This window comes from Bombina bombina, chromosome 7 (assembly GCF_027579735.1).
Source record: "Bombina bombina isolate aBomBom1 chromosome 7, aBomBom1.pri, whole genome shotgun sequence".
Classification (NCBI taxonomy): Eukaryota; Metazoa; Chordata; class Amphibia; order Anura; family Bombinatoridae; genus Bombina; species Bombina bombina.
This window is the reverse complement of record NC_069505.1, coordinates 45,675,116-45,688,274: the sequence shown is the minus strand read 5'-3', so window position 1 is coordinate 45,688,274 and position 13,159 is coordinate 45,675,116. Positions and strand designations below refer to the sequence as shown.

Below are 13,159 nucleotides of genomic sequence, written 5' to 3'. Positions count from 1 at the left end.
TGTGGGTGTCCTCTTTGCAATTTCCTGTTGGGAAGGAGAATATCCCACAAGTAATGGATGAACCCGTGGACTGGATACACCTTACAAGAGAAAATGAGTCCTCTCGTCCACAGTGCCTGCACAAACTGCCTCACATTATCCTATTAACCCATAATAGGATTAATGCATCCAACGTCCCATACAGAGGTAACTGTTAAAGTGCCAAGATTTTTTCCTTCTTAGAAAATAACATTTAGCGCCTACCTCTATGTAAATTTGCCTGGCAGCAGGGCAGCTCCCTAGGTTTGAGAGGCATCCTCCCTCACATGGACCTGTGGGAAAAAAAGAAAAACTGAGTAATCTTACTCAGGCTTTCAAGTAAGGGCAGCAACAAACTGTTTGAGAGGCGCAGTGGGGATTTTGCCCCACAAGTTCCCAATTGCTTAAAAGCCACCACTGCTCTACTGAAGAGACTGACATGGGCTACGGCTAGACCTCAGAAAAGATCAGGGCAAACCTGCTCTGCTTTAAAATAATAAATTCTCGATTGAAGAAATTTCTTTCAGACACCTAAACTTTACAACCTCCTTGCAACGTAGGTAAAGAGAATGACTGGGGTTGGAGGGCAGGTGATACTTAACAGCTTTGCTGTGGTGCTCTTTGCCTCCTCCTGCAGGCCAGGAGTGATAATCCCCAATAGTAATTGGAGATGATCCGTTGACTTACCGTGTCATTAGAAAGAAATAATATAGTAACTGAAGAGGTTCATTAGTACAGTACAATAAAGTGTTTATGGAATGTATTAGAGTATAGAGGAATCTGTACATAAAAAACATAAAAAAACACACACTGGTCACTCACCATTTATCTCTATGCAGATTTCAGTCTCCTCGGCATCCTGCTGGATAGCTCTTGCCTGAATTGCTGCCGTTTTTTGCTCCCATTCCTCTATGACCACAGCCTTTTCCTGATCACTCAGATAGGTGGTGTCAGGATGTTTCTGCTGGATGTGCATCTTTACAGTGGTTATCTTGGGGTTTAGCAGAGTTGTCCCACATATCATGCAGATGAGGCCATCTTTCTTTGGAGTGAAGTCCATAAGATACTCTAGATTCCAGCGATCATGCTGGGTCCGGTCCTTCCCTTGCCTATCCAACCTCCCAAAAGTATACTCCCATGAGGCACCCTTGCATTCTGGAGCCACACTTTTCCAACTATTAGATTCCTCTTGCTGTTCTTGTGGTTCTTCCTTCTGGTTAATTTCCTCTACAAATGAGACTTCAACTGGTTCACTTGCAGATGGGGCTATTAAATGAATAGAAATGATCGGGTTTTAAAGGATAGGGACAACATTCCAATGTACTTCTATTAAATTTGCTTCATTCTCCTAGTATCCTGTTGAAAAACATAATTTATGCTTACCTGATAAATGTATTTCTCTTGTAGTGTATTCAGTCCACGGGTCATCCATTACTTATGGGATATATTCCCTTACCAACAGGAAGTTGCAAGAGGATCACCCAAGCAGAGCTGCTATATAGCTCCTCCCCTCACATGTCATATCCAGTCATTCGACCGAAACAAGACAAGAAAGGAGAAACCATAGGGTGCAGTGGTGACTGGAGTTTAATTAAAATTTAGATCTGCCTTAAAAAGACAGGGCGGGCCGTGGACTGAATACACTACAAGAGAAATAAATTTATCAGGTAAGCATAAATTATGTTTTCTCTTGTTAAGTGTATTCAGTCCACGGGTCATCCATTACTTATGGGATACCAATACCAAAGCCAAAGTACACGGATGATGGGAGGGACAAGGCAGGAACTTAAATGGAAGGAACCACTGCCTGTAGAACCTTTCTCCCAAAAACAGCCTCCGAAGAAGCAAAAGTGTCAAATTTGTAAAACTTTGAAAAAGTGTGAAGCGAAGACCAAGTTGCAGCCTTGCAAATCTGTTCCACAGAGGCCTCATTCTTGAAGGCCCAGGTGGAAGCCACAGCTCTAGTGGAATGAGCTGTAATTCTTTCAGGGGGCTGCTGTCCAGCAGTCTCATAGGCTAAACGTATTATGCTACGAAGCCAAAAGGAGAGAGAGGTTGCCGAAGCTTTTTGACCTCTCCTCTGACCAGAGTACACGACAAACAGGGAAGAAGTTTGACGAAAATCTTTAGTTGCCTGTAGATAGAACTTCAGGGCACGGACTACGTCCAGATTATGCAAAAGTCGTTCCTTCTTTGAAGAAGGATTAGGACATAATGATGGAACAACAATCTCCTGATTGATATTCCTGTTAGAAACTACCTTAGGTAAAAACCCAGGTTTAGTACGCAGAACTACCTTGTCTGAATGGAAAATCAGATAAGGAGAATCACAATGTAAGGCTGATAACTCAGAGACTCTTCGAGCCGAGGAAATAGCCATCAAAAACAGAACTTTCCAAGATAAAAGCTTAATATCAATGGAATGAAGGGGTTCAAACGGAATCCCTTGAAGAACTTTAAGAACCAAGTTTAAGCTCCACGGAGGAGCAACAGTCTTAAACACAGGCTTAATCCTAGCCAAAGCCTGACAAAAAGCCTGGACGTCTGGAACGTCTGCCAGACGTTTGTGTAAGAGAATAGACAGAACAGAAATCTGTCCCTTTAACGAACTAGCAGATAAGCCCTTTTCTAAACCCTCTTGTAGAAAAGACAATATCCTAGGAATCCTAACCTTACTCCATGAGTAACTCTTGGATTCGCACCAATATAAATATTTACGCCATATCTTATGGTAAATTTTTCTGGTAACAGGCTTCCGTGCCTGTATTAAGGTATCAATAACTGACTCCGAGAAGCCACGCTTTGATAGGATCAAGCGTTCAATTTCCATGCAGTCAGCCTCAGAGAAATTAGATTTGGATGTTTGAAAGGACCTTGTATTAGAAGGTCCTGCCTCAGAGGTAGAGACCATGGTGGACAGGACGACATGTCCACTAGGTCTGCATACCAGGTCCTGCGTGGCCACGCAGGCGCTATCAAAATCACCAATGCTCTCTCCTGTTTGATCTTGGCAATCAGTCGAGGTAGCATCGGAAATGGTGGAAACACATAAGCCATGTTGAAGACCCAAGGGGCTGTCAGAGCATCTATCAGCGCCGCTCCCGGGTCCCTGGACCTGGATCCGTAACAAGGAAGCTTGGCGTTCTGGCGAGACGCCATGAGATCCAGATCTGGTTTGCCCCAACGATGAATCAGTTGAGCGAAGACCTCCGGATGAAGTTCCCACTCCCCCGGATGAAAAGTCTGGTGACTTAGAAAATCCGCCTCCCAGTTCTCCACGCCTGGAATGTAGATCGCTGACAGGTGGCAAGAGTGAGACTCTGCCCAGCTTATTATCTTTGAGACTTCCAACATCGCTAGGGAACTCCTGGTTCCCCCTTGATGGTTGATGTAAGCCACAGTCGTGATGTTGTCCGACTGAAATCTGATGAACCTCAGTGTTGCTAACTGAGGCCAAGCTAGAAGAGCATTGAATATTGCTCTCAACTCCAGAATATTTATTGTGAGGAGTTTCTCCCCCTGAGTCCATAATCCCTGAGCCTTCAGGGAATTCCAGACTGCGCCCCAACCTAGAAGGCTGGCTCTTGGTCCAGATTTAGCAGAGGGGACAAATCTGAGTAATCCCCATTCCACTGACTTAGCATGCATAATTGCAGCGGTCTGAGATGCAGGCGCGCAAATGGCACTATGTCCATTGCCGCTACCATTAAGCCGATTACTCCGTCAGGTAAATTTTCATCTCTAAAGACTCTATAAGAGTCCCTAGAAAGGAAACTCTTGTGAGTGGTGATAGAGAACTCTTTTCCACGTTCACTTTCCACCCATGCGACCTCAGAAATGCCAGAACTATCTCTGTATGAGACTTGGCCATTTGAAAGCTTGACGTCTGTATCAGGATGTCGTCTAGATATGGAGCCACCGTTATGCCTCGCGGTCTTAGAACCGCCCAGAACCTTTGTAAAGATTCTCGGGGCCGTAGCCAACCCGAAGGGAAGAGCTACAAACTGGTAATGCCTGTCTAGAAAGGCAAATCTTAGGTACCGATAATGATCTTTGTGAATCGGTATATGAAGGTAGGCATCCTTTAAGTCTACTGTGGTCATGTATTGACCCTCTTGGATCATGGGTAGGATGGTTCGAATAGTTTCCATTTTGAATGATGGAACTCTTAGGAATTTGTTTAAGATTTTTAGGTACAAGATTGGTCTGAAGGTTCCCTCTTTCTTGGGAACCACAAACAGATTTGAGTAAAACCCTTGCCCTTGTTCCGTCCGCGGAACTGGGTGGATCACTCCCATTACTAAGAGGTCTTGCACACAGCGTAGAAATGCCTCTTTCTTTATTTGGTTTGCTGATAACCTTGAAAGATGAAATCTCCCTTGTGGAGGAGAAGCTTTGAAGTCCAGAAGATATCCCTGAGATATGATCTCCAACGCCCAGGGATCCTGGACATCTCTTGCCCAAGCCTGGGCGAAGAGAGATAGTCTGCCCCCCACTAGATCCGTTTCCGGATAGGGGGCCCTCTCTTCATGCTGTCTTAGGGGCAGAAGTAGGCTTTCTGGCCTGCTTGCCCTTGTTCCAGGGCTGGTTAGCTTTCCAGCCCTGTCTGTAACGAGCAACAGGTCCTTCCTGTTTTGGAGCGGAGGAAGTTGATGCTGCTCCTGCCTTGAAGTTACGAAAGGCACGAAAATGAGACTGTTTGGCCTTTGATTTGGCCCTGTCCTGAGGAAGAGTATGACCCTTACCTCCAGTAATATCAGCAATAATTTCTTTCAAGCCGGGCCCGAATAAGGTCTGCCCTTTGAAAGGAATATTAAGTAATTTAGATTTAGAAGTCACGTCAGCTGACCAGGATTTAAGCCATAGCGCTCTGCGCGCCTGGATGGCGAATCCGGAGTTCTTAGCCGTTAGTTTGGTTAAATGTACAACGGCATCAGAAACAAATGCATTAGCTAGCTTAAGTGCTTTAAGCTTGGCCATAATCTCATCCAATGGAGCTGTGCGAATGGCCTCTTCCAGAGACTCAAACCAGAATGCTGCAGCAGCAGTGACAGGCGCAATGCATGCAAGGGGCTGTAAGATAAAACCTTGTTGAACAAACATTTTCTTAAGGTAACCTTCTAATTTTTTATCCATTGGATCCGAAAAAGCACAACTATCCTCCACCGGGATAGTGGTACATTTAGCTAAAGTAGAAACTGCTCCCTCCACCTTAGGGACCGTCTGCCATAAGTCTCGTGTGGTGGCGTCTATTGGAAACATTTTTCTAAATATAGGAGGAGGGGAAAAAGGCACACCGGGTCTATCCCACTCCTTGCTAATAATTTCTGTAAGCCATTTAGGTATAGGAAAAACGTCAGTACACACCGGTACCGCAAAGTATCTATCCAACCTACATATATTTTCTCTGGAATTGCAACCGTGTTACAATCATTCAGAGCCGCTAATACCTCCCCTAGCAATACACGGAGGTTCTCAAGCTTAAATTTAAAATTAGAAATCTCTGAATCCGGTCTCCCTGGATCAGATCCGTCACCCACAGAATGAAGCTCTCCGTCCTCATGTTCTGCAAATTGTGACGCAGTATCAGACATGGCTCTCACATCATCAGCGCGCTCTGTCCTTAACCCAGAGCTATCGCGCTTGCCTCTTAATTCAGGCAATTTAGATAATACCTCTGTCATAACAGCAGCCATGTCTTGCAAAGTGATTTGTATGGGCCTCTCTGATGTACTTGGCGCCACAATATCACGCGCCTCCTGAGCGGGAGGCGAAGGTACTGACACGTGAGGAGAGTTAGTCGGCATAACTTCCCCCTCGTTGTCTGGTGATAATTTCTTTACAGATATAAATTGACTTTTATTCAAAGTGACATCAATACATTTAGTACACATATTTCTGTGGGGCTCCACATTGGCCTTCAAACATGGTGAACAAGCAGATTCATCTGTTTCAGACATGTTTAAACAGACTCGCAATGAGACTAGCAAGCTTGGAAAATCCTTTCAAATAAATTCACAAGCAATATAAAAAACGCTACTGCGCCTTTAAGAAGCACAAAAAAAATCTTCACAGTTGAAATAACAATGAACCAAATCAGTTATAGCAACCAAATTTTCACAGTAAATGTATTAAGTTAGCAAAGCATTGCACCCATTAGCAATTGGATGATTAACCCCTTAATACCCAAAAACGGATAATCAATTTAACAATTAACGTTTTTATCACAGTCAAACACACTGTCACAGGTCTGCTGTGACTGATTACCTCCCTCAAAATGAATTTTGAAGACCCCTGAGCTCTCTAGAGACATCCTGGATCAAGGAGGAAGAAGCAGGAAGACTGAAACTGAATTTTTACTGCGCAAAAAAGCGCTAAAATAGGCCCCTCCCACTCATATTACAACAGTGGGAAACCTCAGTTAACCGTTTCTATATAGAAATAAACGACAGCCATGTGGAAAATCATGCCCCAAAAAAATTTATCACCAAAGTACCTCACAAAAAAACGAATAACATGCCAGTAAACGTTTTATGCACTTTAAAAGTTAGGTAGTGTTATTAATAAGCCTGCTACCAGTCGCTTCTACTGCAGTTAAGGCTCATACACTACTTCAGTATTAACAGTATTTTCTTAGTCAAATTCCATTCCTTAGAAAATTACTTATTGTACATACATTCATCAGCCTGATACCAGTTGCTACTGCATTTAAGGCTGTACTTACATTACATCGGTATCAGCAGTATTTTCTGAGTCAATTCCATTCCTTAGAAAAATAATTTACTGCACATACCTTGTTTGCAGGATTCCCCACACGCTATTCCCTTTCTGAAAGTTACCCCACTCCTCAGAATGTGCGAGAACAGCCAGTGGATCTTAGTTACTTCTGCTAAGATCATAGAAAACGCAGGCAGATTCTTCTTCCAAATACTGCCTGAGAACAAACAGCACACTCCGGTGCCATTTAAAATAACAAACTTTTGATTGAAGAAATAAACTAAGTATAAAAAACACCACAGACCTCTCACAACGTCCTATCTAGTTGAGTTGCAAGAGAATGACTGGATATGACATGTGAGGGGAGGAGCTATATAGCAGCTCTGCTTGGGTGATCCTCTTGCAACTTCCTGTTGGTAAGGGAATATATCCCATAAGTAATGGATGACCGTGGACTGAATACACTTAACAAGAGAAAGTTAAATCTAGGTAGAATCAGGAGCAGCAATGTACTACTGAGAACTAAATGAACACAGTGAAGCAATGACAAGAGGCATAATTAAAATAGAAAGTTGTTTAAAACTGAATCCTCTATCGGAATCATACAATTTCAATTTTAACTTTACTGTCCCTTCAATAAGGGACAAGGAAGTAAAAATTAAACGAGCAAGAATTTCAGTCACACACTTTCTACTAATTTTCAAGGGCTTATATAATTACTTCCTACTAATGATTAATAATCATTAAAGGGACACTGCTGTAAAATTTGTTTCCCCTAAATGTGCTCCAAATAATTTGTTATACTTACAGCAGAGTATTAAATGCATGGTAAATTGTTCCTTCAAATGTATTACTGTATTTGAAATAGCTGATTTTTCTCATTAAAACCATTACCTAGGACATACCCATAACAAAAGGCTGAACCTGCAATTGATTATGTTAGGCACTGTAATCCTTATTATGGCCGGGGGGTTGAATAAACACAAGCAGCTATTTTCAGTGTAGGTGGGTATACAACAGGCAAAATTAGCTATTTAAAATAACAAATAAAAGGTAAAGTAGTGGTATGCAAACAATTAAAGAGCCATGATACCCAAATGTTGAAACACTTGAAAGTCATGCAGCAAAGCTGTAAAAAGCTGACTAGAAAATATCACCTGAACATATCTATGTAAAAAATGAAGATATTTTTCCTTAAAAAAGTATTTCACACCCCATTGTAATGGACTTTAAGAAGCAAATCAGTATGGACAGGCAAGGGAGCGAGCCTCGTGCACACTCATGTTATTTACCTATTCAATTTAAGGAAGTTTACAATGAAATCTCATGAGATCACAGTAAGAGAGTTCATGACCTCAGCACTGTTGATGCTGATTAGCTGCAGTTCATTTATTTATTTTTTACCTGAAGCTGGAGAGCAGCTGAAGTATAACTTTTTACACAGCACTTACTCTGGTGAGCTAAGGAAATTGTTAGGTAAAATATCTTCCTTTTTTTACATAGAGATGCTCAGGTGATATTTTCCTGTCCCTTTAAAGGACCACTCAATGTATTAACAAGTGCATAAAAAAGGCAATAACACCTATTATGAATTTCAAATATTTTGAAGCCCTTTCCACTCAAATACATTAAAACTGCAAAAATGATTTCAACTTTTTTTTAATATTTCATAACATATTTTACATTCCAATCTACAGTATATATATTTAAATTATTTTGTTAAAATTTTAAGAACATCTATAATAATAATTTACATTAATTATTAAATATAAAATTGAAAAATGTTAATACATAACACACTTTAATATAACTCATGTCGGGTTAGCGCACACGAAAAATTAGCGTACCCCTGTCGGGTTTATGTGTGCAAAACCTGACAGGTTGAGTACACTAATTCTTCATGTACATTAACCCAACCTCAATTATTTTAAGATGCGTTATGTATTTATTAAATATATAGAATATTGAAAAACATTAATAATGTAAATAATTCTTATAGATGTTCTTAAAAATTCTAATAAATCATTTGAATATATATTTATTTTACAGTAACTAAATTATTGATCATTTAAATTTTTTCAACATTTTATATTTACATAACACGCTTAAGATAACCGATTATTCATGTGTGTTAATCCGAAGTGTGTTACCCATATTTACATATTTTATTCCAAAGTTCTTTTTATTTTTAAATATATATATATATATATATATATATATATAAAAATATAATATACCGTTCACAATACAGTGTTACCCTCCTTAGGACATCTGCCTGGGTGCAAACATGCAATAGATACTCCTGGATAAACGGATGCACTCTCAGGTCTTTTTTGTGCAGAAAAAATCTTTAATGGAACGTTTTCAGGGACTTACTACCCCGTCATCAGCATCATGCTGATGACGGGGAGTAAGTCCCTGAAAACGTTCCATTAAAGATTTTTTCTGCACAAAAAAGACCTGAGAGTGCATCCGTTTAGTTTGATCATAAAAATAGTTGTCAACAAATCTCATTATCAATTAGGTGGTCAGCGATTAGTTGGTCAGTTGCACAGCACCAGCTGCTTTAAGCTGATGATCTACTGCAACTAAGATTGTGCAAAAAAAAATGAATTTATTTATTTTTTTAATCTTTTTTCTATCTGATTAATCGGACAATAATCATCCTATTAATCGGATAGAAAAAAAAATAAAAAATAAAAATGTTTGCACAATACCATGTGCAAGAGTTCATCGGATTGAAGCAGCTGGTACTGTGCAATTAACTAACTAATCGCTGACCACCTAATTGATAATGAGATTCTTTGACAACTATTTTTATGATCAATCTTACCGATTAGTTGTTGCAGACCTAAAAAATAAAATTTTCCTGTATGTGAAGAACAGTGAAATAATATATAATAATAATAATAATAATAATAACTCTTGAAGGGTATAGCGCTGTGGGTTTAACCCCTTAATGACCACAGCACTTTTCCATTTTCTGTCCGTTTGGGACCAAGGCTATTTTTACATTTTTGAGGTGTTTGTGTTTAGCTGTAATTTTCCTCTTACTCATTTACTGTACCCACACATATTATATACCATTTTTCTCGCCATTAAATGGACTTTCTAAAGATACCAATATTTTCATCATATCTTATAATTTACTATAAAAAAAATTATAAAATATGAGGAAAAATTTAAAAAAAACCCACTTTTTCTAACTTTGACCCCCAAAATCTGTTACATATCTACAACCACCAAAAAACACCTATGCTAAATAGTTTCTCAATATTATCCTGAGTTTAGAAATACCCAATGTTTACATGTTCTTTGCTTTTTTTGCAAGTTATAGGGAAATAAATACAAGTAGCACTTTGCTATTTCCAAACCATTTTTTTGTCAAAATTAGCGCTAGTTACATTAGAACACTGATATCTTTCAGGAATCTCTGAATATCCATTGACATGTATATATATTTATTTAGTAGACATCCCAAAGTATTGATCTAGGCCCATTTTGGTATATTTCATGGCACCATTTCACCGCTATATGCGATCAAATAAAAAAAATCGTTCACTTTTTCACAAATTTTTTCACAAACTTTAGGTTTCTCACTGAAATTATTTACAAACAGCTTGTGCAATTATGGCACAAATGGTTGTAAATTCTTCTCTGGGATCCCCTTTGTTCAGAAATAGCATACTTATATGGCTTTGGTGTTGCTTTTTGGTAATTAGAATGCCACTAAATGCCACTGCGCACCACACGTGTATTATGCCCAGCAGTGAAGGGGTTAATTAGGGAGCATGTAGGGAGCTTTTTGGGGTAATTTTAGCTTTAGTGTAGTAGACAATCCCAAGTATTGATCTAGGCCCATTTTGGTATATTTCATGCCACCATTTCACCGCCAAATGCGATCAAATTAAAAAAAAACGTAAAATTTTTCAAAATTTTAGGTTTCTCACTGAAATCATTTACAAACAGCTTGTGCAGTTATGGCACAAATGGTTGTAAATGCTTCTCTGGGATCCCCTTTGTTCAGAAATAGCAGACATATATGGCTTTGGTGTTGCTTTTTGGTATTTTGAAGGCTGCTAAATGCTGCTGCGCATCACACGTGTATTATGGCTAGCAGTGAAGGGGTTAATTAGGTAGCTTGTAGGGAGCTTGCAGGGTTAATATTAGATTTAGTGTAGAGCTCAGCCTCCCACCTGAAACATCAGACCCCCTGATCCCTCCCAAACAGCTCTCTTCCCTCCCCCACCCCACAATTGTCCCCGCCATCTTAAGTACTGGCAGAAAGTCTGCCAGTACTAAAATAAAAGCTATATTTGTATTTTTTGGTGTGTTTTTTTTTAAAGCATATTTACATATGCTGTTGTGTACTATCCCCCCTTAGCCCCCAACCTCACTGATCCCCCCCAAACAGCTCTATAACCCTCCCACTCTAACTTAATGGGCGCCATCTTGGGTACTGGCAGCTGTCTGCCAGTACCCAGTTTAGAAGAAAAAATGTTTTTGTTTTAAATTTTTTAGACTTTTCTGTAGTGTAGCTTCCCCCCCAAACAAAAACCAACCCCCCACCCCTCCACAATCTCTTTTTGTGTTTATTTTTTTTTGTGCTTAGGCCACTTTTAACATTTTACTTTTTATTCATTTTCCGTAGTGTAGCGGTTCCCACCCGCTCCCGCCCCGTGCACGTGCCCGCCCGCCACCCTCCGTGCGCGACCCCGACAGTCTCGCCCCCGATCCCGCCCCCCTCGACGTCACACCGATGGCCGCCCAAGTCGGCTCCCACCCACCAACGATACCGGCCATCGATGTCCGGTGCAGAGAGGGCCACAGAGTGGCTCTCTCTGCATCGGATGGCCATGTAAGGTTATTGCAGGATGCCTCCATATCGAGGCATCACTGCAATAACCGGAAAGCAGCTGGAAGCGAGCAGGATCGCTTCCAGCTGCTTTCCACACCGAGGACGTGCAGGGTACGTCCTCAGGCGTTAACTGCCTTTTTTTTTTGAGGACGCACCCTGCACGTCCTCGGTCATTAAGGGGTTAATATGGTGTTGGGTTACCACTCAAGCAATAAGTGTTCGTTTTTTGTTTTTTTTAAATTCAGCTCCATTAAAGTCTATGGTGAGAAGAAGTTAATGCGGTTGTGGTATCTGAAGTCTTGAAGTTTAGGCGCGTTGGGTTTCACTTTCAAACAATTTACTTTCAACTGTAATATTTACTTCCAGAGAAAACACTAAATACCACTCCACTTGTAATCGAGCCCTTAACGGGCAGACTAAGTTTACTTGCTACTGTTCTGTTAGACTTTTTAAACTGAAGCTTGTAAGGTCTTGAAAAAAAAACAAGGAGCCCATGGGATAAATTTATCATGGTGCGGACAGACATGATCCTCTATAGCAAATCATGTCCGCCGCACATCGATAAATGCCGACGGCATTTATCATTGCACCAGCAGTTCTTGTGAACTGCTGGTGCAATGCAGCCCGCTGCAGATTCGAGGCCAATCGGCCGCCAGCAGGGGGTGTCAATCAACCTGATCGTATTCAATCGGGCTGATTGCTGTCCACCACCTCAGCAGCTTCTTAACTTAAGCTTCAGGCGGAACTGAAGCGGAGTGGGTTGGAAGCAGCATCCGCTGCTTCATAAATCGACCCCTATGAGCTAAAACACCTAGAATTTAACTCAGGTTTATATAATTTAGGTTCATTTTAAATAATCAACTCCCCTGAACTGTCCCCTCAATAGTCTTGCTGAAGCCTGCATGTCGAACATATTTATCAACTTCTAATATAAGGCAATTTTTATTCAAATTATATTGTGGTAGTGACGGTTTGGGACCAAAACTGTCCCTTCTTCTGACAAACAAACAGTGCAAAAAACAAACTTAAATAGGCCCATCAGACCCTCCCCTATGTTGTTACCAATCCCAGGCAAGCGTGTGCAAAAGTAAAGACCAAACCAAAATAAGGTATGGAAAAGTGATAATGTACAATGTGTAGTTGTAAATGTGTAAAGGTGTATATAAACATAATTATCTATATTAGTGTAATCATCATATATCTAAGTGAACTCTGATCATACCAATCAATTTGCAAAAGCATTTTAGTGCAGATTCATATAATATATATCAAAGAGTCACCCCTCCTTCCAAGTGCACAAAATGGATTCTATCACTACTCAAGGGAAACACCCCTCATCATTGATAGGTTCTAGTACACTGTCACATCAATTTTGTAAAATGTGACTTTAAGGGTCATCTACTCACAGAATCAAGGTATTTCTCATGCTGTGATATAACAGTGCATCTATCATAGGTTTTTTTTAATGCAACAGGAAAACGTAAACCATGGGATCAGATCGCAGCTGAGTGCTACTATCACCATAACATATGTCAACACACCCCTCCTGCTCTCATAGGCCAAGCG

At 40.5% G+C, this 13,159-nt stretch overlaps 1 protein-coding gene across 1 annotated transcript in view; it reads right to left on the bottom strand.

The window, feature by feature from the left end:
• Window positions 1-832: 832 nt before the first annotated feature.
• ZFTA (zinc finger translocation associated) overlaps window positions 833-13,159 on the bottom strand; it is a 102,742-nt gene continuing 90,415 nt past the window's right edge. The window contains exon 5 of the mRNA XM_053689246.1: window positions 833-1,284. Coding sequence (XP_053545221.1) covers window positions 833-1,284 — 452 coding nt within the window. The remainder of the gene's footprint in view (window positions 1,285-13,159) is intronic.